General features: G+C 50.3%; 2 protein-coding genes across 2 annotated transcripts; one reads left to right on the top strand and one right to left on the bottom strand.

The window, feature by feature from the left end:
- The first annotated feature begins 185 nt into the window (after positions 1-185).
- On the top strand, positions 186-18,993 carry LOC141727907 (serine/threonine-protein kinase PAK 1-like). Its single transcript, XM_074534194.1, has 7 exons — positions 186-536; positions 13,146-13,258; positions 13,921-14,038; positions 14,740-14,839; positions 15,241-15,437; positions 16,770-16,907; positions 18,982-18,993. Exons 1-7 carry the CDS (start codon positions 186-188, stop codon positions 18,991-18,993), a joined length of 1,029 nt encoding a protein of 342 aa, XP_074390295.1.
- Positions 18,994-25,674: 6,681 nt separating this feature from the next.
- On the bottom strand, positions 25,675-26,610 carry LOC141727906 (olfactory receptor 14A16-like). The gene has a single exon (XM_074534193.1). The coding sequence runs from the start codon at positions 26,608-26,610 to the stop codon at positions 25,675-25,677; it is 936 nt and encodes a 311-aa protein (XP_074390294.1).
- Positions 26,611-27,277: the final 667 nt, after the last annotated feature.

The raw sequence follows: 27,277 nt of genomic DNA, 5'->3' as shown, positions 1-27,277 counted from the left end.
CTGAAAAACTTGGGGGAGAAATCACGCTGGGTGCAGGAGCCGCTGCAGGCTGCTCCGAGGGTCCCGCGGATCCAGCGTTGTTTTAAGCATCATCCTGAATAGGGACTTGCTTGGTTTGAGGCGGCGGGGGTGCACGGGAACACGTCGCTGCTGTGTCACTCGGCTCTGGGAGCGGCAGCGCCGGCATGCGCTCTGCCTCTGTGGGAGAGGCTGGTGGGCATGGCACAGGGTCGGCAGCGTCTCCTGCCCCTGGCTCTGGGGCCAGCTCAGTGGAAGATGCAGTTGCAGAAGCCGCTGGAGTGCGCATGGGCAGCGGCGGGGCCGGCACCCGCAGTGGTGAAACGGCCGGGGGAAACAGCGGTGGAGGATCACTGTTGCCCAGCAACATTGGCACAGCCGCAGGGAGCTGTGTTTCTGACTCTCAGGCGCAGGCGGGGAAGACGGCGGAGACCCGGGCAGGGCTGCCCGGGGAGGCGGCTGTGGGGAGGGTCCGGGAGGCGGCCGTGCCGGCCCAGCAGGCCGGGCCTCGGAGACCGGTGCCGCCCCCATCTCTGAGTGGGGTGGGGTCCAGGAGGCCAGCAACTCATCAACCCCCGGAGACAAGTTGGGGGGAGAAGACAGCTTCATCTGAGCATGCTCCAAAAACACAGAGAAATAAAACTTCAGCTCCGGACAAGATCTCCCGGCCCCCCGCCAGGATGCAGGGGGGCTGGGAAGCAGCAGATCATCTCCCTCCAAAGGGTCTTCTCCTGCAGGAGTTGGGGGAAATGGGGGGAGCCCGTTGCAGTTAGCAATCCAGGGAAAAACAGCTGCTCTTCGTTCCAAGACCGGAAAGAGTGCCTTAAATGTTAGGTAAATTCGGGGGTGTCCGAATCCATGGTCCAAAAGGACTTGGAAAATGGATTCCATGCACTGCCATACAAACACATCCAGGGCATACAGCACATTCGTAAAAAACCCAAAATCCTTGCCCATCGGAAAAACTCATAGAAATGTCTTTCTGTCAGGAAGATTCACAAAATTCAATCCTCCACCCTATTTTTGCCAGAGGGCAATAAGCTTCTCCTCTGAAGGGGAGAATCGAACCTCAGCCCTGGTGGGAATGCCCCACCACCTTTGCAGCCATAACCTGCGAAGGCCAGGATCATGGGGAAGGGAAATGCCAACAGTACCTTTCGACAGAGTCCAGCATGCTCTGGCCATCTGCATGGTGCTGCTAGGCTGTCTGAACATCTTCCTGGAGGCTTTTCAGAAGGTTCTCTTTGTGGTCAGCCTTGCTGTGAACTCTATCCAAATCAGGATCTTCAGTTCTTCAGCTCCTGGCTAGAATCCCCTTCTGTGGTCACTTGTGAAGCAACCATCAATGCCACACATTCGGGGTTTACCCAGTGCAGCCGTTGCTCCTCTGGGGTATCATCAAGTGATGATTTGCTCTTCAGATGAGGGGTCCCCCACTGATGATTTGTCATTCAGTCACTCAGGCTTCACCAATTGTGACAGTGGTCACAAGGGTTTTGAGGTGAAGAGAGAGACGAGAATGTTGACCTCATGTTCAGAAGGCTTGATTTATTATTTTACAATATATATATTACATTATGACTATACTAATAAGAATAGAAGAGAAGGTTCTCAGAAGGCTAGCTAAGCTAAGAATAGAAAAGAATGAATAACAAAGAGCTGTCCCGGCAGAAAGCAAGAGCAGCTCTGCCATGAGTGGTCAGTAAATCCAAACATGCACAGGACACCAATGACGGATCTACCTGTTGCATTCCAAAGCAGCAGATAACCATTGTTTACATTTTGTCGCTGAGGCCACAGCTTCTCAGAGGGGAGAAATATCCTAAAGAAAGGATTTTTATGAAAAGATGTGACACCTGTGGTTGTCAAAAGCATTCACAAACTCAAGAGGCAAAGAGAGGGGTTTCAGAGTGGCCATTTGAGAAGACAGCCTTTCTGAAACCTCTGGCACATAAGGCCCCTCTTTCACTGCTTCCTGGAAGCTGTGAGACCAGGCCATGCTGCTGTTTGTTGTCACCTCCCTGTACCTGTCCCTGAGACACAGTGCCACTGCTGTTATTGGGGCATTTTCCTTCTTTGCCAGCCCCAGCAGGCATTCAGCAGGGAGGGTCTGCACTGGCTCTCTGGAGCTGAGTTTCCACTCTATGATCTCGGCCTCTCTGTCACCCCCTCCACTCCCCCTCACACATTCCCCAAAAAAGCAGCAGGATGTCTGCTGGGACCACCTCGGCCTGCAGGAAGGCCAAGTGGGTCCTGGCCTCTCCTGACCCACAGCACAGCTTTCTTTAATCCCAGCATGGAAATATTAAAACTGTATTATCATATCACACAGAGGGCCACGAGCTTTTTATTTTGGCTGCAAGTGTCCACAGGGCATTGGGGAAGAGGAGAAAAAGAGTGTTTTGCAGCAAGCAATCAGGCTACTCAGGCAGGATGGTAGGAAAAGTTTCTGGAAGTTGCTTTTTAGGACTTTGGTTGTTCTGCTGAAGCTTCTGACAGAGCTGATGGGCAGATCCGAGAGCTGTGGAGAGTTCCTGGGAAATTTGTCCTTGGATATGTCTGGGAATGCTCTCCCAGCCATGAACTGCCATCTGTGTCCTGTCCATATGTTACTGCCTTGACTGTTGAGTGTCTGAGGTGCCTCTTGAGGCTGCTATGGACCTCCTTCACCAAGGAATGGGTTGTGATACAACATCCCTTTCTGCTTCTATTTGGGCACTGACAGAGCCTGGACCACTCTGGCTGGATCTTGGGCTCTGGCCAAGCAAGATTGCAAATGAGAGCAGCTCATGGTCCTCAGGTGTCAACGGAAGGAGACCAGGACATCAGTTGATCATCACAGGCCCAATTTTATTGATCAGCACGGCGGGTTAAATACAGTTCATAATTAACTTCATGCATATTGCAAAAGTTGAGCTCAGGATTGGTTAGTTACATATCAGCAGTTACACCTACTTTTACATTCCTATGGTCCTACTTTTGATACTTTCTACATATTCTTCTTAGGAGATATTCAGGACTAATCTCTACTCCCTTTCTCCATGTTGCAGCAAGGCCACTGATTGCAAGCTGCTGACATCTCCTTTCAGCTTGCTGACTGCTGATTTCTCAGCTTGACCAGTGGCAATATGTCAGCATGGCCTTTCTCAGCTAACCAACTATTAATAAAGCTCTCCACATTAAAGCTCTCCACACTCAGGTCTTCCCTGCTGCTGGGACAGACAGACATGGCCATGGGGACAGAATGGAGCTGCCCCATCTGCCAGGGCACTAAGAAGGATGTGAATTTTTCTCTGCCCTGTCACCACCAGTTCTGCCTGGGCTGCATCCTGCAGTGGGCAAAAAGAAATCCAGCGTGCCCACTCTGCAGGAGAATGATAGAAGCTGTCAGGTTTTCTGAGTAGGATGAACAGGACTACATACAATTTGCCATCAGCTCCCCCAAACAATTGCTACAGTCCAGCAGGGAGAGAGCCTGGCCACCTTGCTGAAAACAGCCCCCCAGACCCTGTGATGGCTGCTCCATCTTCCCCACAGGGAACACTGTCCCCAGCTGAGCAGGGGGCTGCAGGACCAGAGCCTGTGCATGGCCTCCTGCCCAAGGTGTGGGCAGAATTTTTCAAATAACAATGTCATCTACTGGACCAAAGGTGGCCCTGGCTGCAGCAGAAGCTGGAGGGAATATGCCAGCACCAGAGATGGCTGGTTAAGGAATTCATAGTGCAGCATCCTGCACGCCCTCTGTGCCTGTAGTCAAGTTGCCAAAATCTTGGTGCCAGTACTGCAGCTTCTCCTCTGTAGCAGTCAGAATTGCTGCCAGCATAGTCCAGGGTAAAGAAGCAAAAAGGACCTTTGCATAATCTCCACAGATGTTTTATTCAGCTGTGCAGGGAGATGTTCAGGTCCCAGCACCCACACACAGAGGGTCTCACTTTGTCTCCACAGGGGCCCGGGGGCTGACCCTGATCTCCGGGCAGTACAAAGATGAGGGGGCCAGTGAGGGAATAGGGAAGGTGTGGCTCAGGAACACAGGAACAGACATAGGAACAGGGAAAGGAGCCAATGGGGTCTAACAGCTTTTTAAGGGAAGCTTCTTTTGTCTCCCTAGACCAGGGAAAGCCCCCTCAGGGTCTCCACAATTCCCCGTGTTTTATATTATTTGGAAAGCTTCTCTGAAGGATCAATTGAATCAACACAAAATTATTGAAGTGGAGGGAGAAGACCCATCTTCCTTGATCAGCATCGACTCCAGTTTATTGATCAAATTCGACACCTTTTTATAACAGTGCTAATTCACTTCATGCATATTGCAAAACCCGAGCTCCTGATAGGCTGTAGAGAAAACTTCAGCTCCTCCTTTTGTTTACAATACCTGAAGTTAGTTTACTGAAACCAAGATCAGTGTTCTCACCATGATACGAAAAGTTCTCAAAACCTTCATATCTGTTCCCAGACCGGCCATCTGTTCCCAGTAGCAGCCAAGGACAGAACGGTCTGAGAATCTTGTTGTTTATAAAAGGTGGCTGAGAACCTTAATTATTTACAGAATCAAGCCTAAGAAAGGCTGCTTTTTCCCTTAGTTGAATCCCTTCATGGCCTCTTTCTTTAAGCCATGCTTGAACCAGGCTCTCCAAACAAAATGACAAAAACAAAAGCACTCATAAGAAAATTGTTCAAAATGGAAACAATTCTGAGTTCCCAATGTGCCAACAGATTTCTTGGAGTGGCTTAGATCTGGCAGGAGGGATGCAGGGTTTTCTTAGCACAGTTTATCAGGAAGCTGAGTCACACACACTGAACCTCTGGTCCATGGCCTCCTCACTGCCATCGTGCAGCAAGGAGGCCCAGAGGCTGCTGTGCTCTGCTCCTGTCAGGGATGAACACAGCGGCTCTGTGGCCAGTGCCAGCTCCAGCTCCAGCAGCTCACAAGAGGAGACTCCTTCCAGAAGCTCTGCTGGCTCCAGTGTGGCAGACCAACAGAGCCACTGGAAGCCCCCCTCCATTGCAGCCACCCCCAGCTGCGCCCATCATCACTGCAGAGCAGGAGCTGCCCCAGAGGAGCCGTGGCAGGAGTTCATGGCAGTGGCAGGTCCCTGTGCCCAGGGCAGAGCCACAGAACCTCTGCTCCTGCCTGGGACAGGGGCTGCTCACCCTGGTGTCCCACCGAGAGGAGGGATCCTGGGCCCCAAACTCTGCCCAGCCCTGCAAAAGGCCACCCCGCCAGCAGTGCCAGCAAGGTTCCTGAAGCCATTCAGTCAAATCAGAGGAAACAAATGTCTCTGTAGCTGACACAGTCTCTGCACACAGCTTGCTCCCCCTTCTCTTGGTGCCTTTCCCTGGCTCCAGGAAGTACTGCAGGAAATGCTGTGTGAGCCATGATGATGGAAGAGCTACTGATAAAAACATTGGGGTGATGCTTTCAGAGGAGTCATGAATGGAAGATTGACCAACCTTCCGGCCAATGGTGTGCCAAAAGTTTCCGTTCTTTAAATAATAGACTGCAATAAATTAGTAAAAAGAAAGATATGGAAACAAATTAAATTTCTCACAGCTGCTGGCTTTCCTCAGGCTCCATGGTCTATGTACTGCTAGACTTACTTCATTTAGGCAGAATATGAACTGCCCTGACTTGTTGGAGACTGACCACAAGGTCTCATCTGTGGTGGGCAGTCACCAAAATTAGCTCAGCAGAGGCATCTTCAGCTGTCCAAGTGTAGCAGAAATACATATTCTCTGCTTCATGACTGTGTGGCAGCAGCTGCTGGTGTGGATTTGTCAGCGTTGCTTCATGGATTGCCCCTGGGAAGGAATTGTGTGCACAGGCACAGTGTGATGGCTTCGATCTCCTCTAATTACTCCAATCAGATGATGGCCAGAACTTTCAGGCAAAAAGCATCATGACAGAATAATTTACAATATTCTCCAAACTACTCCTGTGGTTTTGATTTTCTTACTGATTGGGTTCAGTGTCTGGCCTCAAGAAATCAGTCCAGAAAGAACAGGCAAAGCTCAGCTTACAAGTTAGGGTGCAAGTCTTTAATCTGCTGTTTCTGCAGCAGGTACAAAAAGTTGAAACAACTTTTCAACATATTTGCAAAAAAATCTCTTAGTTCTTGCTATACCTATCCAGAACCTGACTTTCTCCTCGTTTTAGTTTGATTTGAGATCCAAGCATGATTTTTTTCTGGACAGGAAAGTAAGAACCAGCTGCAAATACAGACTACAAGTGTGAATCTATACTGCAGTAACTGAGCTGTAGCTTGGAATTAAAGGCAAGAAGTGATGCCATGGTAAATGTGAACATTTAGTGCTGGCATAGGAGCCTTCTGCAATGCTCCACCAACTCATGGTTCACATTGCTACAAACTCTCTTTCTGGTGTTACAAAGAGTGTTGAAGAGCTGACTGTAAGTAAAAAAAATAGCCAGAATATTAATTTTTGTTAATATGGTCAACAATGACTATGTAATAATTCAGAGCTCATAGAAGTGAGTATTCTGATTTCCACTTAGTATGTGCTGGCAGTTTTAATTTGAAATCAACAGGTTTATCCAAATCAAGTTATCCATAGGAATTAATTTGCTCCATGATCTACCTAAAAATGCCTCATTGTCTGATAAGTTTAGTAGAAATTTACAAAGGCAACAGTCCACAGATTTTCATTTCTTGTTTAGTGGCTATTCTGCAGGAAAGCTTTTACAGACTAATCAGTTCAGATGTAATTAAAATGCCAGTACATTTCATCTAGACATTTTGGTATTAGAACAAAACCATGTGACTGCACAGCCTTTTAAAAAATATTTTCAAATAAATTTTCAAATCAACAGTCTGAGTAGGACTCAGAAAAAAAACTCTACCAAACTTCAACTCCATTGGAAGGTTCCCTTGTCACCCTGTGAATCAACTCTACATTCAGAAGATTAAAAGTCCCCATGATCGTGGTTTTGGTATGGTTAGGAATTGGGGAAGGGTCTTCTTCCTTCTCAATTCCATGCTGCAGTGCCTTTGGGATGTGGCCTGCTGGCCGTTGTTTGTGCAGCCCTGGTGTTTCTCCATGAGGCAGAAAGTGCAATTGCATTTCCAGCCCAGAGCCCGTGAGGAGTGGGGCGTGCAGAGCTGTGCCAGACCCAGGCCAGCAGCTGTGCCCCCAGAGGGTTTTGGTTCCTGCCCAGTGCAGCTGGTGCATCTCTGCCGTGAGTGCCTCCCCTTGCCAGGTGCCCATGGACAGCAGGTGCAGGGTTCTGCAAGGGGCATGGAACAGGGTGGGGATGTCTGCTGGCAACAGAGTGCAGCAGAGAGCAAACAGTCCAGGATGGTCCTGGAGTGTGTGACAGAGAACTCCTGACACAGCTGTGACTGAGCCAGTGAGGGAAGGCACTGCTGGAGCTGCTGTTTGTGAGGAGAGAAGGGCTGCTGGGTGACAGGAGGGCTGGAGGCGGCCTTGGGCTCAGTGATCACAAAATGCTTGTGTTTGGTTCCCAGAGAAGGAACGAGAGATGTTGGGGAAGTGTGGACCTGCAGCACATTGTGAATTTGTTAAGCTTTACCAGGCAGTGCTTAGTTGTACCTTCCCTCACACCAGTGGTTAATGTGTGCAGGTGGATGTCTTAGCCTTGAGAATAAACACAGTGGGCCTACTGAGGAAGTAGCTGCAATGCATTGAAGGAGAAGAAGGCTCTTAACCATAGGAGGAGAATTTGAGGAACGGGATGTTCACCACATGACCACCAGAGACCCTCAAGAGACCCCTACTCTAAATGTCAGTAATTTTGGGGAAGTGATTTAAACATGTCAAATACTTTGTGAGATGTTGGGAATTTAGCTGCTAGAGAATGGAAAATTACAAAGCTGTGGCTAATTCCAAGTCTGGCACCTGCAAGATAGTGTGTCCTTGGGGCCTAGCTGTAGTAGGATAACAAACAGTGTGCAGAGCAGTGCAGCCCCAGACACCCCTTGGCTTGCCCACGAGTTGTCATGCCTTGCTGCCAGGTGTGCCCAGCTGTGGCAGGAGAAGGAGCCCGCAGCGCAGTGGGCACCGTGCCCTGCCCAGCCGGGGCTCTCTGGCACAGAGCAGCAGCAGCGCCAGCACCGTTCAACCCGCTCCTGCCTTGGCTTCCCCTGGCACACAGAAGCCTCTGGAAATCAGCACCGCCAGCGGCATTCCCAGCTTGGAGCAGCTGCTGCTGGCGGGCAGATGCTGCCAGTTCGACTGCTGCCAAAGGGAAAGAAAGAGCACAGGAAGAGATGTACATACACAGCAGCCCTGGGAACATCCAATAAACACGCAGATATATGGGGTGATTTGTTAGGAATTACTTCAGCTGCTATGCCAATAGTGCTTTCTCTCCTGGTTCTGTACAATGCTTTGGCCATTTTCTTGGTCTGGTTTCCTTTGCTGGTGTCCCATCTGTGTGCTCAGCTGGGGTACAGGCTTGGAGCACTCTTGGAGTTCCTCTTGGATCCCTGAACAACAGGGTTTGGCCCATTGGGGGGAGTTTGTGCTGCTTTGTGTCAGAGGAGAACTTCGAAGGCCATTTTGTGTTTGCTGTAGGAAAGGCTGGTTATTGCTTTGCATCAATTCACAGACTAACATGCTTTGTGAAGCTTTGCTTTGTCATACTTTGCTTTGTGATATCAGGGCATGGTTGCCACATCGTCGTGGTGACATCAGAAGGTTGCCTTGGTGCATGGAAGGCCTCAGTGCCAGAGCAGTCCTAGGGGTTGCTCAGATCAGGAGCATCCTCCTGATTGTGGCCTTTGTCAGCGTGTAGCTGCACACTGACAGGAGTCTTGGTTGGAGTAAACTTGAAGTACAGTGCTACAATGATTGAGCAACTCGCTGCTGCAGGTTGCACCATGTATGGCACTGTTTATTCCGCCTATTTCATTACCAGCCTGGCAAGTAAGTAGAGGTTTCAACTCTATTTAGGCTAGGGTGTAACCTAACCTGGCTTTTGCATGCCTTCTTGCTCTTTCTTAGTGACTGAGTTGATTTTGAAAGAGAAAGACCATTAGGATGCCTCTGGTTTGGTAAAGCTCCTGTCAAGAGGTTCAGCTAAAAGGGGGTGTCTGTAGCCACAGGGGCAGCATTTGCAGGGGAACCTGCAGGGCTTCCGTTCCCTCCACAGGAGAGTTTGTGGCAGCCGAGTCTGTCATTTCCTCAGTTTGCTGGGACAAGCAGGACAACTTCCAAAATGCAGACTTGGAGGCCTTCTCAGAAGGCCTTCTAAAGACTTTGTAGTTCTCCCCAGAACTCAGGGAAAGCTTCTTTTATTCTAAATTTTGTAATGAAAGGATTTGACTGTCCGTTTTGACCCTTGACTGAGTGCTAAAAGAGTGATTCCCTTTGCAGTGAAGTGCAACTGCCAAAGCAGTGAGTGTCTGCTCCTGAGCCTGGAGCTGCTGCTGTGCTGTTTCACAATAGAACTGCCACAGATGGAGGATTGAAACAAGCTGTTGTATCCCCTGTCAATCTGTTCTTTGCCTTTCCTCACAGTTGATGACTCCTGGCTGACAGGGACAAGCTGTAGTGTCTGACTGCTTTGTTCTGTTTGACTTGAGGTGCAAGTGTTGACATCTCACCGGGCAGTCTGCGAAGACTTCCAGCCAATGTCTGGCAATGAAGGACCCCAAGTTAGGAGTGAGGCACAGGAGCAGTGCCCACCAGAAATGCTCCAGGTCCAGCACATCATGGGCTCTGAACCTGCTGCCGCAGCAGCATCACCTTGAGGAAGCCCTTCTGTGAAACCTGGGAACTCAGGCTCGGGCAGATCCTGGGAACAGGAGACTGAGGAGGAGTACCTGGAGCTGCTGGGTACGTCTGGGGTGTTTCTTGTCTGAGGGACAGTGTGTTGTGGGCAGGTGTCAGCAGAGCTGTACCAAGTGCTCCTCCTGAGCTTGGTGTCACAGGGCCATTTAGGACTCCCCAGAGGCAGTGCTGTGCTCCGAGGCAGCGAGAGAGCTCTGGGTGTTCCTGCTGCCTCTGAGGGCACCTGGGACTGGCTTGGGTTTGCCTGAGCTTCCCTCTCTGCTAAAGGCTGAAGCAGGGATTGTTCTTGGATCTGCAGAAGGCTGTGACCTAGCAAATGATCTAGGCAAGTCCTGTGTGCTAGTGGCCAAATTGAACAGAATTTTTAGCTTCCTAAATTCTCTTTAGACGCCTGACTTCCAACCAGTCATCCGAGCAAAAAAACTTCACAGAAATGGACTGGCTTTGGAGTTTTGTCTTTTGGGTTGGGTTGTTTTTTTTTGGTTTTTTTTTTGGGGGGGTGGCATTGCTTTTGTGTTGTTCATTTTTGGTGGGGGTTTTTTTGTTGTGTTTTTCTCCATCCTGAAGGAGCCCTTCTACCCCACATCTTACTGATGTCATTTTTATGAGTCTTACTGTTACCACTACTACATCTGCAGTTTATTTTCATGAGAATTCTATACTTTTATCAACAAGAGAATGCTATCTTTTTGTCAATAAGAACTACTTTGAAAGAACATCAGGTTACAGGACAAATAGAGAGCACAAGGTATTTTCCATGTGCCCCCAAAGAAAAAACAGATACTTTGATAACAACCTTTATTTAATCTTCTAGTTTTATGCTTATCAAGATGTGTCCAGGAGACACATCCAAGTGGCATGATCAGAGAAAAGTGTACTGCAGGCATTTCTCAGGAGAGAGCCTCCAGCCCAGCCATGGTATATTCCTCAGATCCATGGCACTTTTCCATACCTGATTCCCACTCTTTCCCATGACTGTTAGAATCCTACCCATTGGCCCAAGCCCTGCTGAGATCAGTCTTTAGGAAAACACATCAAGCCCTTTGTGATTCTGCAGCACAACCCAATGAATCTGCTTCTTGCCCGTAACGGCTGCCAGTGCTGTGCTCTCAGATAAGACCTGGTGGGGCTGAGACCAGAGCCCAGTGGATTCTGTGTCTGCCATCACCTGTTGGGACAAAAAGGGCACTGATCTGTGCCTCGGTGTGGCTGATCTCAAAGCCCATCCTGTTGTGTCCTGAATGGGGGCAACAGCTTGTCCGGGGCTCAGGCTCACTCTGGCTTCTTCCCATCAGTGCCTGTCAGTGCTCATGCTTGGGCTTTGCCAGCCTTGTTGTGCCAGCTGCCCAGTCCCTGAGGGCTGGAGGGACTGCAGAGGCTGGAGCCTTCCTTAGCTGGGAGAGGGGCATCTTTGAGCTCAGCCTGCTCATAAACAGGTCAGGGTCCTGATGCTGAAAGCCCCTTCGGGATCGCTTACAGCTTGAGCTGCTCTGGTTTACAAATGGGAAGGCATTCCTTTGGCCAACTGCTGAAAGGTGGGGAAGATGTCCTCCTCTCCTGGGATTGCATGTCCCTGTGCTTTGTTTCCTGTCAAGAGAACTCTTCAAAAGACTCTACAAATCAGTCTCTGTGCTGGCCACTTGTGCTGCAGAGCTGTCTGCCTGGTTGTGGTCGTTGTTACCCAGCTGACCACAAAGGGCTCAGAGCTCCAGGTGCTGGGGCTGCCTTTTGTATCTCCTGGAAGCTGGGATCTCTGCTTTAAAGTCAGCAGCTTGCATTTTGTTTCCCTCAGGGAGAGTGGTGAACCCCACTGAAAATCCCCTGGTGAAATACACGTTCCTGAAATATCTTGGCAGCGGGTGAGTCCAACAGCAGTTACTCCTGCACAACCATGAGCCAGGTGTTTTTCTGGTGGAATGTCTATCCAGCGTGAAGTCAGGCCAGCTGCAAAGATGTTCACACACTGGGGATAGATTGTCCCATCTCTCAATGCTGCTCAGAATTTGTGAGTGGGCTCAGAAGGCATTGTCAGAGATGCCTTGCTACCGAGGTCCTGCCTGCATCAAGGAATAGGACCTGGAAGGTCTCCTTGTCTCTCAAGTGTGGGACAGCTCTGTGTTAATTTCTTTAGCATTTTTTGTATGTCTCAAAACATACTGGCACACTAATGAAAAGAGAAGAAACTTGCTTGCCTGAAAGAGCAAATTACGCCCTATCAAAGTTGTGAGATAACAGTTCCCAGGAACACTTCTTTCCCCTGGTTTGAAGAAGAAAACACTCTGTGGTCAGGATAGGAACCACACCATTTAGAAAGTGAAACCCAAGAGGAAAGACTAACCTCCCTTTAGAAGTTGAACCCCAGTGCTTCAGGAACAGGCCCAGTGCCCATGCACTTGAGAGGAAAATGCATCGTCTGCCTTCTGGCAGAGCCCTCCTGCATCCCGCAGGTTTTGACACTTCCAGCAGAGATCTCCTGTGTGGGCTGGCTTTCACTGCAAGATCTAAATGGCTTCTCCTTTCTCTGCTTCTGTTTTGTTTCTAGGACGTTTGGAGATGTTTACAGAGCACTCGACACTGCCACAGGAGGAGAGGTAAACGTCAACAGCCCCTGCAGACTCTGCTGCACTCGAGGGCTTTCCCCTCTGGTGTGAGCTGTGGCTGGAGCTCTGGGCAGAGCTGTGCTGAAAAGGCACAAGAAGCACAGACTGGTGCCAGCCCACAGAACACATTTGGGACTTTGTTCTCCTCAGCTGCCAGAAGGAAGGCACGGAGGGCAGCGGTTCCTTTCAGAGAAGGACGCGCTCGCTCGCTCTCCATTGCTAAAACAAAGGTGGTGCCTTCGAGCACCTCACTGTTCTTTGGGGCTACAGCTTCAGAGTCCTGAATTTTCATTTCTGGCTGTCAGCAAATGCATCTGAAAGTTACTGGTAGTTCCTTAGCCACCCGCAGTGCTGCACTTGGGAACTGCACATAGGAACAGACCTGCAAGGTGTCCCTGAAAGCCCTAAGCCCTGCCCATAGCCCAAGATGTATCCACAGAGTATCAAGGCATGGATTCCTTCTTCTGAGTCCCAAACAAAGCAGCAGAGAGTGTGGCCAGAGGTTTGTGGGTGATAGCTGAGACACTGCTGTTACCAAATGGTCAAGGCAAAATGTCAGTGGCCCCACGTGTCCTGTAACTGGTACCCAAGGGAGCAGAGAAATGGGCTGTTGGAATGCCAGTTCCTGATTACTGCAGTGCCTAATCACAAGGCAGTTTGGCACAGCTCATCTGCGTCATTGCAAAATCACTCACTCCATGTGCCTTGTGTTCTTGTGCCACCAACCTCTCAAGTTACTGATTTTCAATGTCATTTTAGGTGGCAATAAAAAAAATAAATCTTCAAGGAGTGAGGAGGAAGGAGCTAACCTTTAATGAAATAATGATCATGAAGAGGTATAGGAGTCCCAATGTTGTGAATTATTTAGACAGGTGAGAGGTCATGGTCTTATCCCATGGATGTGTGTTTACATAAAGCAAACATGAGAGGTTAAAAACCCACTTTGGTCAGTGGCAGCAAGTAGAGCTGTTAATTTTTATTTTTTCATATTTCTCTACTCATCTCCAATGGATGAGAAGAGTGCATCTTGTCTGCATGAGTCTTCCCTGGCACACCTAGTTTGATAATTACTCCAAAATTATTCAATACCTGGATCAGCTGTATCTTCCTAACTCAATAGCCTCAAAGTTCACTGCCTCCACATTTATTTGGGATTGATTTTTTAAAGTTTCTTAAGTGCAGATGAACCATCCTAAAGTGGATTTCCCTTGGATTGTTGTCCCTCCCTGCCATTGCTATGCATGTCAGGAAGACTAGGTGCTTATTTCCAGAAACACTATGCCTGAAATGTTTTTTATCTGGGCTGTTTCTAAACTGCACTTTTCATTTGCTGCCCATCTAAGACATCTCCTTTTTCACAGATGTGTCTTTTTCTTTGAGACTGCACAGATTGCAAACAATGCACAGCCAAGAGGGAATATCTATTCCTTTGATTCTGTCCTTGTCACAAAGGCATCTGGAAATAAGAAACCTGGAAGCAAAAAATCAACATAGCCATGCATGTTCATCTCTACCCCCTGTTTCCTTCTTTCAGCTACCTTCTGGGCGAGGAACTCTTGCTGGTTATAGAGTACATGGATGGAGGTGTCCTGAGCGATATCATCAGCCAGACCTGCCTGTCTGAAGATGAGACAGCAGCCATCAGTCGGGAGGTCAGCAATCCCAGCTGTGTTTCCAAGGCCTTGGGCAGGATTGTCTGGGAAACAGGGGCTCAGAACAGGAGAGGTTTCCTGTGCCAAGCTTTGTTTCTGTGTTGCTGCTATTCTATGGGCAAGTAAAAGCATCTCAAGTGAAAGGCCTGCCAGTGCCCCTGCACTCCCTGTACTCAGTGCCAGTACTCTTATCTCCTGCTGTTGTATTCTCGCTCTGTCTCTTGTATTTGTATTTGCTGTTCTCCACCTTGCCTCTCTAAATGTTTGCCTGGAGTCTGTCTTCACTGCATTCCTTGTCTGTAAAAGCAAAGGTGCTGGTGGCAGGATTTGAAACAAACAGCAAAGAAAAAAGAGAGAGACTCGTTTCTCTCAGTTCTCAGCTAAAAAGGATAGGAGTGCAGCCAGAATGCTCTTTGCTTCTGAGCACATGCACTGCAGCAGGAGTCATCCTGGCTGGTTGGCAGGGGACAGCCTACAACAGCAGGTGCTGTTGCTCTTTCAAAAGCTGACGTGGCTTTCCTCAGAAAGGTCCTGCTCTGCAGGTGTTGGAGCAGCAAGCTCTTCCTCTCAGTGGCCATTACCGTTCTGCCATTACTCCCCATTCCCCTGGAGAGGGAATCTTTTAGATTCTTTGTTTCCTTTCTTGTGTGATGAAATCACATCACTCATTTTTGCCCTCCTCTTTCTGTTTTCTCCCTCAGTGCTTGCAAGGACTGGATATTCTTCATTCAAACGATGTGATCCATCGAGACGTGAAGAGCGACAACATCCTTCTAAAAACTGACGGTTCTGTCAAACTGGGTCAGTATATTCTTGGTCAGGTGCAGCGTTCCAGGGATGTGGGTGTGGGGCTGCTTGGAGTGACTGCCAGCTCCCCAAAAATGGTGCTGGTGGCAGTGAAGGGACCCCTGCTGCGAGCTGAGGGCACAGTTGCAACATGCACAGAGGTAGAAGGAGCCACAAGCAGTCAAGAGTGGCCTTGCTCTGTGTGTGTCCCTTCCAGAGGGAGGGAGTTACAAGTCTAAAGTTTCCAAAGAACAAAAGCCACTGCTAGAGGCAGTGTAAAAAATCAGGGGATTTTTAAAGTCGCCAATGCCAGGAGATTCAACAGCACAATTTCAAACTTCTACCGGGGAATTCTTTTGCTTGCTTTCCTAATTGCACAGAATTCAGATAAAACCAGTATTTTGTTTTCTCCTCAGCTGATTTTGGCCTCGCTATTCAGCTCACCCCTGAGCAGAGCAGACGGTGCTCGCTAACCGGGACTCCTTGGTGGATGGCACCTGAAGTGGTGACAGGTCAACCATATGGCCCCAAAGTGGACATATGGTCTTTTGGAATTGTGGGAATTGAAATGATAGAACAAGAACCTCCTTACTTGAGTGAAAGTTCTGGCACGGTAAGGAGCAAATACTCACTGATCCCACTGTCTTTCTCACCTGTCCCATGTCCTGTGTGCCACTGGACAAAATCCCATTGCCATCTGCTGGAACTACTTCCACCAAGGTCCCCTCCTACAAATGTCCCTGCAACACATCAGCATCTGCTGTACTTTTGGTTGCATCAGTGGGGGAATTCAAGCCTTACCACATGCAAACAAACTCCAAACAAACTCTATTCTCAGGCAACACTTTCCTTTGGGTTAGGGGTTCCAGTTCTTTTGTCTGTGTAGATGGCCTTAATATCAGGAAAAAAGCATCTTAAAACTGTTGTTATCTTTCCAGAAATGAAGGAAGGAAACCCAAACCCAACAAAGTTTCTAAACCCGTGGTCTTTAGAGAGGAACCTAACCCTTTGTGCAGTTTCTTCTCACTGGGAAACATGGGCATGAGGGTGTAATGCACAGAGTCTCTTCTGCTTCTTGTGCAGTGCTGCTGAAGCACTCAGAGACCCTGCTTCTCTCCTAGCCCAAGCAACATTCTGCACGTCACCAAGCCAGAGCCTGGTGATGCGGAGAGCCTGCCCAAACCTCCCAGTGATTCCTGGCACTTTCTGGGATGGGCCTACCATTTATGCATTGTCTTGAGTAGCCAAATGACTGGAGGGTGACCATAGAGATGGAACCTCTCCTTCTTCTGACCTAGACAATTTTTCTTTTGCTGCAAAAATGGGAAGCTGAAATTTTCAGACTGCTGAGAGACAGAGCTGCAGGTGGCTCCTGTGTGCCCAAGCAGGCATGTTCATCCCAATACATTTGTGCAGGCATCTTAATGTGTCTGTGTTGAAGAGGAGATGGTAAATGTTTGTTTCCCTACCTGGGTATTAACTGAAGGATTTCCTTTCTTTTCTTCCAATTACCATTGTTTTCAAGAACAGCACAAAAAGCTTGATGAGTTTTTGTTCTAGGGCACATGCGCTTAAAGGACCATAAGCACTGCAGAGAAGCCTTTCTTGTACTAACCCTTGAAATTAGTTAGTATAGCAAAGTCCCTCTTCCAAAAAGCCTCTCAAGCTGGTATGAATCCTCAGAGATGCAAATGTCCTTTTGCTGACGTAGTTCCCACTAACTAGGTCAGTCAATGAAATCCGCTGCCAAGGCAAGATCTGCGGGATGGTGGAAAAGCTGTGGCTGCATCGGAGTTTGGGTTTTTGGTTGGTAAAGGAAAATTATCTCTGGGTCTCTGCCAGGGCAGAAACTGCCACTGAAGAACAGAGGTTAAACACAGGGATCTGGGAGAGCCTTAGAGATGTGAAAGCAGGAGGTGGAGCCTGGTGTCTCCTTTTTCTCCAGGCTACACACCTGATAGCCACAGTAGGGACTCCACAGCTGCGGCAGCCCAAGCTCCTCTCGGCTTTGCTGCGTGACTTCCTGAGCTGCTGCCTGCAGACAGATGAGGAGCGGCACTGGTCTGCCAAGGAGCTCCTGCAGGTAAAATGTGAAGGCGCTGCAGGGGAAACAGGCTCTGAGGGATGGGCTCCTCCTCCACTCAAGTCCAAGACATCAGATGAGCCCCCTTCCTCCTCACCTCCACTCTTGCTGCTCTTCAAATGAAAACGGTGAGGAATCCTAGACTGGGCTGGGCTGGCAGGGCCCTGTAAATGTCCTGTGGTGCAAGTGTCCTGCAATAAGCAGGGACATCTTAAAACAGATCAGGTTGCTCGGAGCCCTTTCCCACCAAAGCCGGAATGATTGCAGGGATGGGGCTCCTACAAGCTCTTGGGGCAAGCTGTGCCAGGGTAGCACCATGCTCCGAGTAAACAAGTTCTTCCTTAGACCTACTCTGATTAGATGCCTTTGGTGTTTAAAAATATTTGTCCGCATCCTATTGTAACTGGCCCTGTTAAAAAAGATGTCCCCCACTTTTTTCAAAGCCACTCTGAAGTCTTGGAAAGTGGCAATAAAGTCTCCCTGAGGCCTGTTCTTCACAAAACTGAATAACTCCAGCTCCCTCTGCATTTCCTGACAGGAGAGGTGCTCTGTCCTCTGACTGTTTCTGTTGCCCTCTTTTGTGATTTGGTGGAGTGTTCAGTTTTATCTAATGGCAAAAGTATTGAAGTAGAGCAGTGCGGGGTACAGAGACATGAAATGGTGGTGGAGGAAACCAAGGAAGCCAGTCCCAGCCTAGGGCTCAGAGATTTGGCTGTGGGCAGGAGGGGCTGTGGGGGGCTCACTGTGAGCCTCTGAGGGGCCCTGGTTTGTGCCCCCCAGCCCACCCTTAGAGGTTTCTGCCACGCAAACAGGGACAGCTGGGAGGGACTTGTCCCAGCCCCATCTGCTGCCTGGCACGCTCAAGCAGACAGGAACTGTGCCAGGGTTACTGCCAGGTTGTGTGGCAGAGAGGGAACTGCAGGGCCCAGTGCCACTGGGCTGGCCCTGCTGGGAAGGAAGGTGCCATCCAGCACACGAGGGGCAGGGCATGGAATGGTAGACACTACTTTCTGTCCCTGTGGGAATCAGCACAGTGCCCATCTTTCAAAGGCAGGGGCCTGTGTGAGTCATTGGAGTTTCCTGAAAGGAAGAAAACCCGGGGACAGAAAGCACCATTTCTAGAGCATTGGCAGGGCAAAAATCCCAGCATGATGAAGACATCACAATAAACAGATGAGTGGGATTCTGGGCCAGGTTTGCCTGTGATGGCAAGGTCTTGCACATTGGGGATGACTGGGGAGCAGATGGTCGCATTGCTCCTCTTTCTGGGTCTTTCCAGGAACTTGATGTATCCTGATTGAGTCCCTGAAGCAATGAGCCTGGAAAGTAATGGTTCACTGTTCTTTGTTGTATTTTTTTTTCCGGTGGACAGCATCCATTTGTAACTTCAGCCAAGCCACCATTCATCCTGGCACAACTCTTCAACTCTGTGAAGAAGACGAATAACCCTAATCCTAAACTTTAAACCTAAAACCTAGCCCTAACCTTAAATGCTAACCCAAACCCAAACCCTAACCCTATCCCTATCCCTAACCCTTACCCTAAACCCAACCCTAACCCTAAGCCTAAGCCTAAACCTAAGCCTAAACCCAAACGTAAACCTAAGCCTAAGCCTAAGCCTAAGCCTAAGCCTAAACCCAAACCTAAACCTAAGCCTAAACATAAGCCTTAAGCTGAAGCCTAAGCGTAACCCTAACCCTAACCCAAACCCTAGGAGACGAGAACATAGCAATCATGTCAAGATGTTATCTCTGTTACCAATTTAGAGTAGGATTGTAGAGTGGGGTTGCTAAAGAGATTTGTAGCATAGAATTATAGATTAGAGTTGTAATTAATAAAGTTTCTGAAACATCAACTCACTTGGAAGATTCTCCTCCTTCTGACCCCTTCAGAAAATTCAACATTTCCTTCTGAATTACCAATTGTTTTTTATTGGTGCTAAGTCACACATATGGCTTCTTTTGTATGGTTTTATAAGTGAGGAGGGGACTTCATATCATTCATCCTCTCCAGACCGCACTGCCTTTGGAATATGAGCCACTGGCTGGTTGTGGCACATGTGTGGTATTTCTAGTTGAGGCAGTAAGGGCAATGGCATTTGAAGGCAAAACCAAAGGAAGAATGAGGCAGCCCAAACACCCTGTGCAGATGCAGGCCTTCAGCTGTGACTGGAGAGCATTGGGGTTCCTGCCACTTGGATTTGTATCCCTAAATGCAATAATCTCTTTGGCTGGAGGAGAGCCTTGCTCAAGTGAGAAAGCAGAAAGATCAGAGAGGGTGCTCGGGAAGGTCTCCTGTGGTGCAGAGCTGTCAGCGCCTGTAAGGTGAGAGCGGGCCCGGCCTTGCCCAGGCTCAAGCCCCAGCAGAGCCCCGGCAGAGGCCGGAGCAGCCTGAGCCCCGGCAGAGGCAGGCTGGAAGGAGGCCCTTGGAGCTGCAAGAGGCAGCAGCCGGGCCCTGGGTGCCTCTTGCTGGCAGCGGGCAAATCCTCCGCTCTCAGAGCCCAGGTGGCAGCTGGCTGCTGCCGAGGGGAAGCGCAGCCGTGCTGGGCACAGCCTGGCCTGGAGGCATTGGCCGTCTGGAGTGTGCCCTGGAGCAGGGAAAGGCCAAGGGCAGCCGCGGGCCGCTGGGCTGGCTGAGGATTCCTCCTCTTCTGCCGGCTGCCCTGCAACTCCTGGCAAAGGCCAGCAGTGTGTACAATGAAATAAACAGGGCCAGGAGGCTTCTTCTCCTTTTTAATGCCTTTATTAAAAGTGATCAGCTCAGGATTGGGCATCCCGGCAGGGCTGCAGTCCCCGTCGTGCCTCCCAGGGCGACTCAGAGGAGGAGAATATGTGCAGCTCTGTCCGCTAGGAGCAGAGCTGGGGGATCCAGTCCTCGTGGGAGCCTCTAGGGCGTGATGCCTCTGTCAGATGTTACTTCTCTCAGCGCCTCAGCTGGCTGGTCCTGACGTTGGGACGACTTTCTGCTCAGGGCGAGAGGGACTCCGCATCTCCGCAGGCTCAGCAATCAGCTCCTCATGTCCAGACACCACTTTAGTCTCTCAATTCTTATTTGGCTCGTTGTTTTTGGGGTTTTCTCATTGCATTTCACGTCGGGGTCCCACAAAGCATTCTGGTCTTTGGAGTCACTTTGCATAATCCCCTCCACCCTCTCAGGTGTCTTCTCTATTTTGGAAGAGGGCACTGCCTCGGGGAAGGGCCATCACCCCACCCAGCCTGGCCTTTTATGAATACAAAAGAGGAGATAAGCTCTAACGACCCGTGATTACCATGACAAAGCACTAAGAACTCTGGCAGAGACAGAGACCTGGCTGCGTCCCTGTAACTGTTTCTCACAAAAAAAATAATAACCGAATTTTTGTTCATAACAATTCTCACAGGGCTTTGATGTTGTTTACATCAGACTCAGCCCCTGAGAGTGTCTTCAAAAAACTTCTCAAGTACTCAAAATTAAATTGAAAGTCTGAAGTTTCGTGAAGTTGTTATGGGTCCCACTGAGGGACATGGATCAGAAAGTGTCCCCAGGTTCCAGCTAGAGCAGAACACTGGAGGCAGTGATGACAGCTGGGGACAAAGAAGGCAAAGGTGTCTCTGGTGCTGAGCACACCTGGATGTGTTTGAGGAATGCAAAGGGCCAAGGCCTAAGCCCCAGCCCTTGGCCAGGCAGATCCTGTCCCTCCCTTCTTGCTCACGGCTCTTCCTGTGATGGGCACTGGCATCTGGGGATGTGCAATGCCAGGGGCAGGAGCATGGGCCAGCCCCTGCCAGGCTGCTGAGCAGGACAAGGAGGCAATGAGGCCCCAGGCCTGCAAGGGTCACTTGTTCCCTCATGGCCTCAGGCCCAGGCCCAGCAGCCATGGCCAAAGTGCTGCCCAAGTTGGCTCTGTCAGGGCTGTCTTGCAGCTGCTGCCCATCCCTGTGCCCTGTGCAGCCCAAGTTGTCCCACGGTGACCCTGCCCTGTGCCTCTGTCCCTGCAGGCTGTTGGCATCCCCCGGCTGCCCCACCTGGCTGGGCCCTTCCTTTGCTGACAGCTCTGCCTCCTGCCTGCCTCTGCCTGTCCGCACAAGTCCTTGGACTTGATACCAAAAGCTTAATTCAATTCAGTACCAAAAGCCAGATTCAAAAGAGTTAATTAAATTTCTACTGTGCCTGTGGACTTTTGGCACTGGAACAAGGCATGCAGGGGCTGATTTCCCAGCATAGATGGCTGGAAGAGAAGAGGAAGACATCTGCCTCAAGAATGCAGTGATAGAAAATTAAGGACTGAATCTTGGAACTTGAGGTGGGTTTTATGGTAATGGGTAAATTGTAATATGCATTTAGTGAGGCCGATAGAATTACATGTCCACATAAGATTGGGGCTATCCCTCACTAGACCTCAGGCCTGAATAAATAATACCCTCTTAAATGGTAAATTAGTGTGAAGGAGTGCTATTCTGATATATCGGATATTTGGTGATGGCAAGGCCTCACAGAACCAAGCAGTCAACTGTGACCCTGTGCAAACTCATGGTACAAAAGGTCCATGGTGACACAGCAGAACCCGATGGAATCAAAATCCACTTTGGCACATTGGGGCCACATTGAACCAATGGTCCATTGTGATACTGAGGATCCAAGGAGACCATTGTGACACTGAGAAACGTCTTCGAACCAAGGGGCCATTGTGACACAGCAAGGCCTTGTGGAACCAGAGGTCCATTGTGACACTGCAGAACCTCAGGGAACCAAGGTGACTGTGTTCTACTATGGAACTTCATGGAACAAAGGAACATTGGGGACACTGCAGAACCAAGGAGACTGCTGCTGGCAGTGTGAAAGCTCATGGAACCAGAAGTCCATTGTGACACAGCACGGCCTGATGGAACCAAGGGTCCATTGTTAAACTGTGTGGCCTCATAGAACCATGAGCCATTGTGGCCCAGCACAGCCACATGGAGCCAAGGGGCCACTGTGACACTGTGGATCCAAGGAGACCATTGTGTCTGAGGAACCTCAAGGAACCAAGAGTCCATCGTCACACTGTGGGGCTCTGGGGAACCAAGGGGATGACAATGTCTTTGTGGGGCCTCACGGAACAATGGAGACTCTTCTGACACTTTGGGACCCACTGGAACCAAGAGGCCATTACAGCATGGCAGGGCCTCATGGAATCAAGGGGACTCCAGTGAACCCTGTGGGTCTCCATAAGATGAAGTTTCCAGTGGAACCAAGGATACCATTGTGACACTCTGGGGCATCATGGAACCATGGAGTCCATTGTGACCCAGCAGGGCCTCATGGAACCATAGAGGCTTTTTTACACTTTGAGGCCTTGTGAAATCAAAGGGCAATTGTGGCACTTCAGAGCCTTGTGGAGCCAAGGGGACCACAGTGACACTGTGGGGCTCAGTGAAACCAATGGTCTGTTGTGACACTGCAAGGCCTTATGTGATTATGGAGACCACTGTGGCACCAAAAGCCTCACTGAACCAAGAGGCCATTGTGACACTAGAAGGCCGCATGGAAGCAAGGAATCATTGTGGTACCACGAAGTGTTGGCAGACCAAATAGCAGTTGTCACAGTGTGTGGCACCACGGAGTCCATTGTGACATTACAGAGCCCCATGGAACTAAGGATTCATGGAACAGTGCTGGAACACATGGAACCAAAGGTCCATTGTGACATTGCAGGGCCTCATGGAATCCTGGAGGCCATTGTGACACTTTGAGGCCTCGTTGAATCAAGGGGCTCTGCAGGGCTTCATGGAACCAAGGAGACCCTTCTGACATTGTGAATCCCCATGGAACCAAGGGTCCATTGTGATGCTGTGGTACATAGGAGACCCCTGTGACACTGCAAGGCATCATGGCAGTAAGGGACCATTGTGACACTGCAAGGCCCCATGGAAACAAAAGGGCAGTGTGACACATCTGGGTCTCATGGAACCAAGGATCCAATATGACGCCACCATTGTGACCCTGCAGGACCTCATGGAAACAAGGGAACAGGTAACAGCTCTGGTTGGCTTGGCCTGACTGGTCCAACTGCCCTTGGCTTGTCGACAGTCTCTGCTCATGTGCCCCTGAAACACTGGGGCTCTGGGCTTTCCTTCAACTGGAACAGAACTGTTCTTCTCATTCAAGTATCCATGGCCAAAATGGGATTTCCCCTCCAAAATTCCCAATATTCAGGGATTGTTCCCAGATAAAGCTGCCATTACCAACAAGTCTGGCTGACCATGACTTCCTGAGAGCTGGCTCTCATTTGCCTTCAAACACTGAGGCGCTGTGCTTTCCTTCCTATGGGAAAAAACTGTCCTTCCTGCACATGCACCCATAGCCAAAATTGATACTTTTGAAGAGTTCCTGCTCCAGGCCCAGGGCTCATCCCAAAGTTGGGACAGATAAAAAGCTGTGTCCATTTCTGTTCATTGCTGTTCTGCTGGAGATGGATCCTCAGCCACTTGGAGGTTGGTGATGAATTTTATTACTCCAGAGGCCTCTACCTTGTGGAGCTCTTCAGCTCAGGAATTCAATGAAAAAGGTTCCTAAACATTTGTTCAAAACACCTGAACAAGAAAGGCCAAGGTAGTAATCTAAGTTTTCACTTTTCTGTGGGTAATGAGACACATTTCAGAATTGCCTTCAAAGTGAATCTGCTACGCTGAAAAAAAAAAAAAGCAGTGAGAACTGTTTTGTCCAGTATTCATCTCTTCTTTATATTTGGTATCAGCAATGTCCAATTGATATTGAACCCCAGTACCTTGTATTGTAGTCCGAACAGATACAAAAAAAAAGACCCCTCATGGCTGACAATCAATAGCACTTTGTCCCCACATCCTCCCCACAATTTCCCTCATCCAACCCCTGGCACTCATACCGATCAGGAATGGCGTGGCCAGCAGGAGCAGGGCAGTGATTCTTCCCCTGTGCTCAACACAGGTTGGGCAGCACCTCGAGTGCTGTGTCCAGTTCTGGGCCCCAAATTTATAAAGGACTTGGAGGGGCTGGAGCATGTTCAGAGAAGGGCAACAAGGCTGGAGAGGTCTGGAACACAAGTCCTGTGAGGAGCGGCTGAGGGAGCTGCTGGGGTTGTTTATCCTGGAGAAGAGGAGGCTCAGGGGAGACAAGGCAGTGTCAGGGCACAGGTTGGACTTGATGATCTCCATGGCCTGTTCCACCCTTGCTGATTCTGGGATTCTCGAAACCCATCTTTGGAGCAGTTTCAGGATGAGTCCTGGGCCTCCTCTTCAGCAGCTCCAGCAGCCCAGGTCCCTCAGCTTCTCCTGCCAGCCCCAAAGCCCATCCTGTCAGTCCTGCTGAGCCTCTGCAGCTCCTCCTCACTGCCCAGAACAGGGAGCCCCAGAGCCAGACACAGCAGCCCAGATGTGCCCCCCTGGCCTGGGGTGCCTCTGGCAAGGGAGCAGCACCAGGCACTGCAGGAGCCTGCAGACAATTCCTGCAGCACTTGTAGGATGATCTTGCTCCCGAAGGGATGTTCCCATGGGGCCAAGTCAGGAGCTGCAATGGGGAGTGAGGCCAGAGAGGAAAGAGCAAACAAGGATGGGCTGTTTGAAAGGAAGGGAACAGGGGTGGGCAATAGGAGGAAGAAATTTATACCAGAAGAGAAAAGAAAGCAAAAAAGAAGCAAAGGAAATTCTCAGGGCAGTTTGGAGGTGGCTACCAGGGAGCCCTGGCTCTGAGCAACAGCATCTGCAGTGGAACAGGAAACTCCCAGCTGATGGGAACAAACTTTCTGGCTGACTTCAGAGGCCAGAAAAAAGCTCAGTGGTTTCCCTGGTGTCCCCCAGCCCTTGCTGGCCCCAGGGCTGATGGCATTTGTGCTCCCTCAGGTTCATGTCCCCACAGCAACAGCATGGGGGTGCTCCCCCTGCTGTGTGCAATGCAAACAGAGGCTGCTGAGCCAGTGCTGCCGTGTCTGTGCCTGCAAGGATGGGGCACCTGTGTGAGCTGGGGGGGAGGCCAGGGCTGCAGAGGGGGGATGTTGTTGGCAGCTCCATGAGGACACTCTGGGACGCTGCCCTGGGCTGTCCAGAGCACTGGGGATGGATCAGCCCCTGCTCTGCTGCTCCTTCCTGTCTGCCCCAGGGCCCTTGAAGAGCCCCAGCCATGCTGTTTGCCCCCAGCTTGCCCATGGCCCACCTGGGGCTGCTCATGGGGCTTTGCTGTGCTGAGCATTGGCCTGGGCATGTTCTTGAGAGAGCCTGGGCAAGGAGCCTGGAGCCCCCCAGGGCCTGGCCTGAGGCGTCAGCGCTGCCCCAGCAGTGCCCATGGCCTGTCCCTGCTGCAGCCCCGGCACTGCCACCCCCAGGGCTGTGCCCGGCCCCGAGAGCACTCAGGCCCTACAGCAACACCAGGACCACCAGGGCAGCGGGGCAGGGCCACAGCAGCAGCACTGGCAACACCAAGTGCTGCTGCTGCTGGGCACAGCTGCTGTGCCAGCACTGATCTGCCCCCAGCTCTGCACACAGACATTGCTGCTGCAGCTCCAGAGAAGGCAACAAAAGGGCATCTCTGCAGAAAACTTTGCTGGGAGATCCTTTAGTTCCTTTAAAGCCATCAAGAGCGCAGCCCCTCATTGACACAGTCTGTGGCCACATGGAAGGCAGAAAGAAACAAAATGAGAAATGGTACAAACAGCTGCTTTTTTTCCTGAACAATAAGAGTAACTAATACAAAGGAAAAAATTCCACTACAACCAAACCATAAAGAAAAATCAAGCATAACTTTTTTTACAAGTTATTTGCAAAAATTGACCAGCATTTTAATGTCCCTGAAAGCATCCCGTCATCAGTCTCCTAACTGCAGCCTTGAGCTCCTTGTTCCTCAGGCTGTAGATAAGGGGGTTCAGAGCTGGAGGCACCACCGAGTACAGCACTGACAGGGCCAGATCCAGGGATGGGGAGGACATGGAAGGGGGCTTCAACTGAGCAAATATACCAGTGCTGACAAACAGGGAGACCGCAACCAGGTGAGGGAGGCAGGTGGAAAAGGCTTTGTGCTGTCCCTGCTCAGAGGGCATCCTCTGCACAGCCCTGAAGATCTGCACATAGGAGAAAACAATGAACACAAAACAACCAAATACCAAACAGGAACTAACTGTGATGAGTCCAACTTCCCTGAGAGTGTTTGAGTGTGAGCAGGAGAACTTGAGGATCTGGGGGATTTCACAGAAGAACTGGCCCAGGGCATTGCCATGGCACAGGGGCAGGGAAAATGTATTGGCTGTGTGCATGAAAGCATTTAGAAAGGCACTGGCCCAGGCAGCTGCTGCCATGTGGGCACAAGCTCTGCTGCCCAGGAGGGTCCAGTAGTGCAGGGGCTTGCAGATGGACACATAGCAGTCGTAGCACATGACGGTCAAGAGTGAATACCCTGCTGTGATAAAGAACAGAAAGAAAAAGACCTGTGCAGCACATCCAGTGTAGGAGATGTTCCTGGTGTCCCAGAGGGAATTGTGCATGGCTTTGGGGACAGTGGTGCAGATGGAGCCCAGGTCAGTGAGGGCCAGGTTGAGCAGGAAGAAGAACATGGGCGTGTGCAGGTGGTGGCCGCAGGCTACGGCGCTGATGATGAGGCCGTTGCCCAGGAGGGCAGCCAGGGAGATGCCCAGCAAGAGGCAGAAGTGCAGGAGCTGCAGCTGCCGCATGTCTGCCAATGGCAGCAGGAGGAAGTGCCTGATGGGGCTGCTGTTGGACATTTCCTGTGGTTCCTTGGCATGGGGATCTGTAAAAAAGTAATCATGGAATACTTGGGTTTGGAGAGGACTTTAAATATCCCAGCACAGCCTGGGGGCACTTTCCCCCCACTGCCTGCCCAGGGCTCTGCTGCCTGGAGCTGTCCCTGCCAGCAGCTGCTTCCCTGTGCCCAGAGCTGGGCCCTGCCAGTGCTGCCAGAGCCCAGCCCAGCCCTGGGGGCTCAGCTCTGCCCTGCCGAGACCTCCCAGCTCTGGCACTGCCCAGGGGCAGCTCTGGCTCTTCAGGGTCTGATGGCAACCGAGCAACTCTGAGGAGGCTGGAAAAGCGAAACTGTTGCAACTTCTAGAGGGCCCTGTGCTGATTTCTGTCACTTCCTCATTTATTAACACCTGAGAGAAATTTCTTTTTCTTTTTTCGACCTGAACTGAGAGATAAATATGTATGTGCAATTTCCTATCCAGGCAACCCAGAGCAGTAGAGTAAAAAGACAGAATTTTCCAGGAATTTCCCTTTTATGCAGCCCCTGCCTTCCTGTGCTTCCTGTATAATCAACCTGGAAATGATGTGGATTTAAATGTCCTGCTGGGACTAGTCCTGAACAATGCATCTTCCTCCCCCCAAAGGAGAACACTTTCAAGCTTTACCAGCTGTCTCCTCCCACCAAGCCCT

The sequence above is a fragment of the Zonotrichia albicollis genome, unplaced genomic scaffold (genome assembly GCF_047830755.1).
Source record: "Zonotrichia albicollis isolate bZonAlb1 unplaced genomic scaffold, bZonAlb1.hap1 Scaffold_257, whole genome shotgun sequence".
Lineage (NCBI taxonomy): Eukaryota > Metazoa > Chordata > Aves > Passeriformes > Passerellidae > Zonotrichia > Zonotrichia albicollis.
This window is presented reverse-complemented; position numbering and strand designations above follow the sequence as displayed.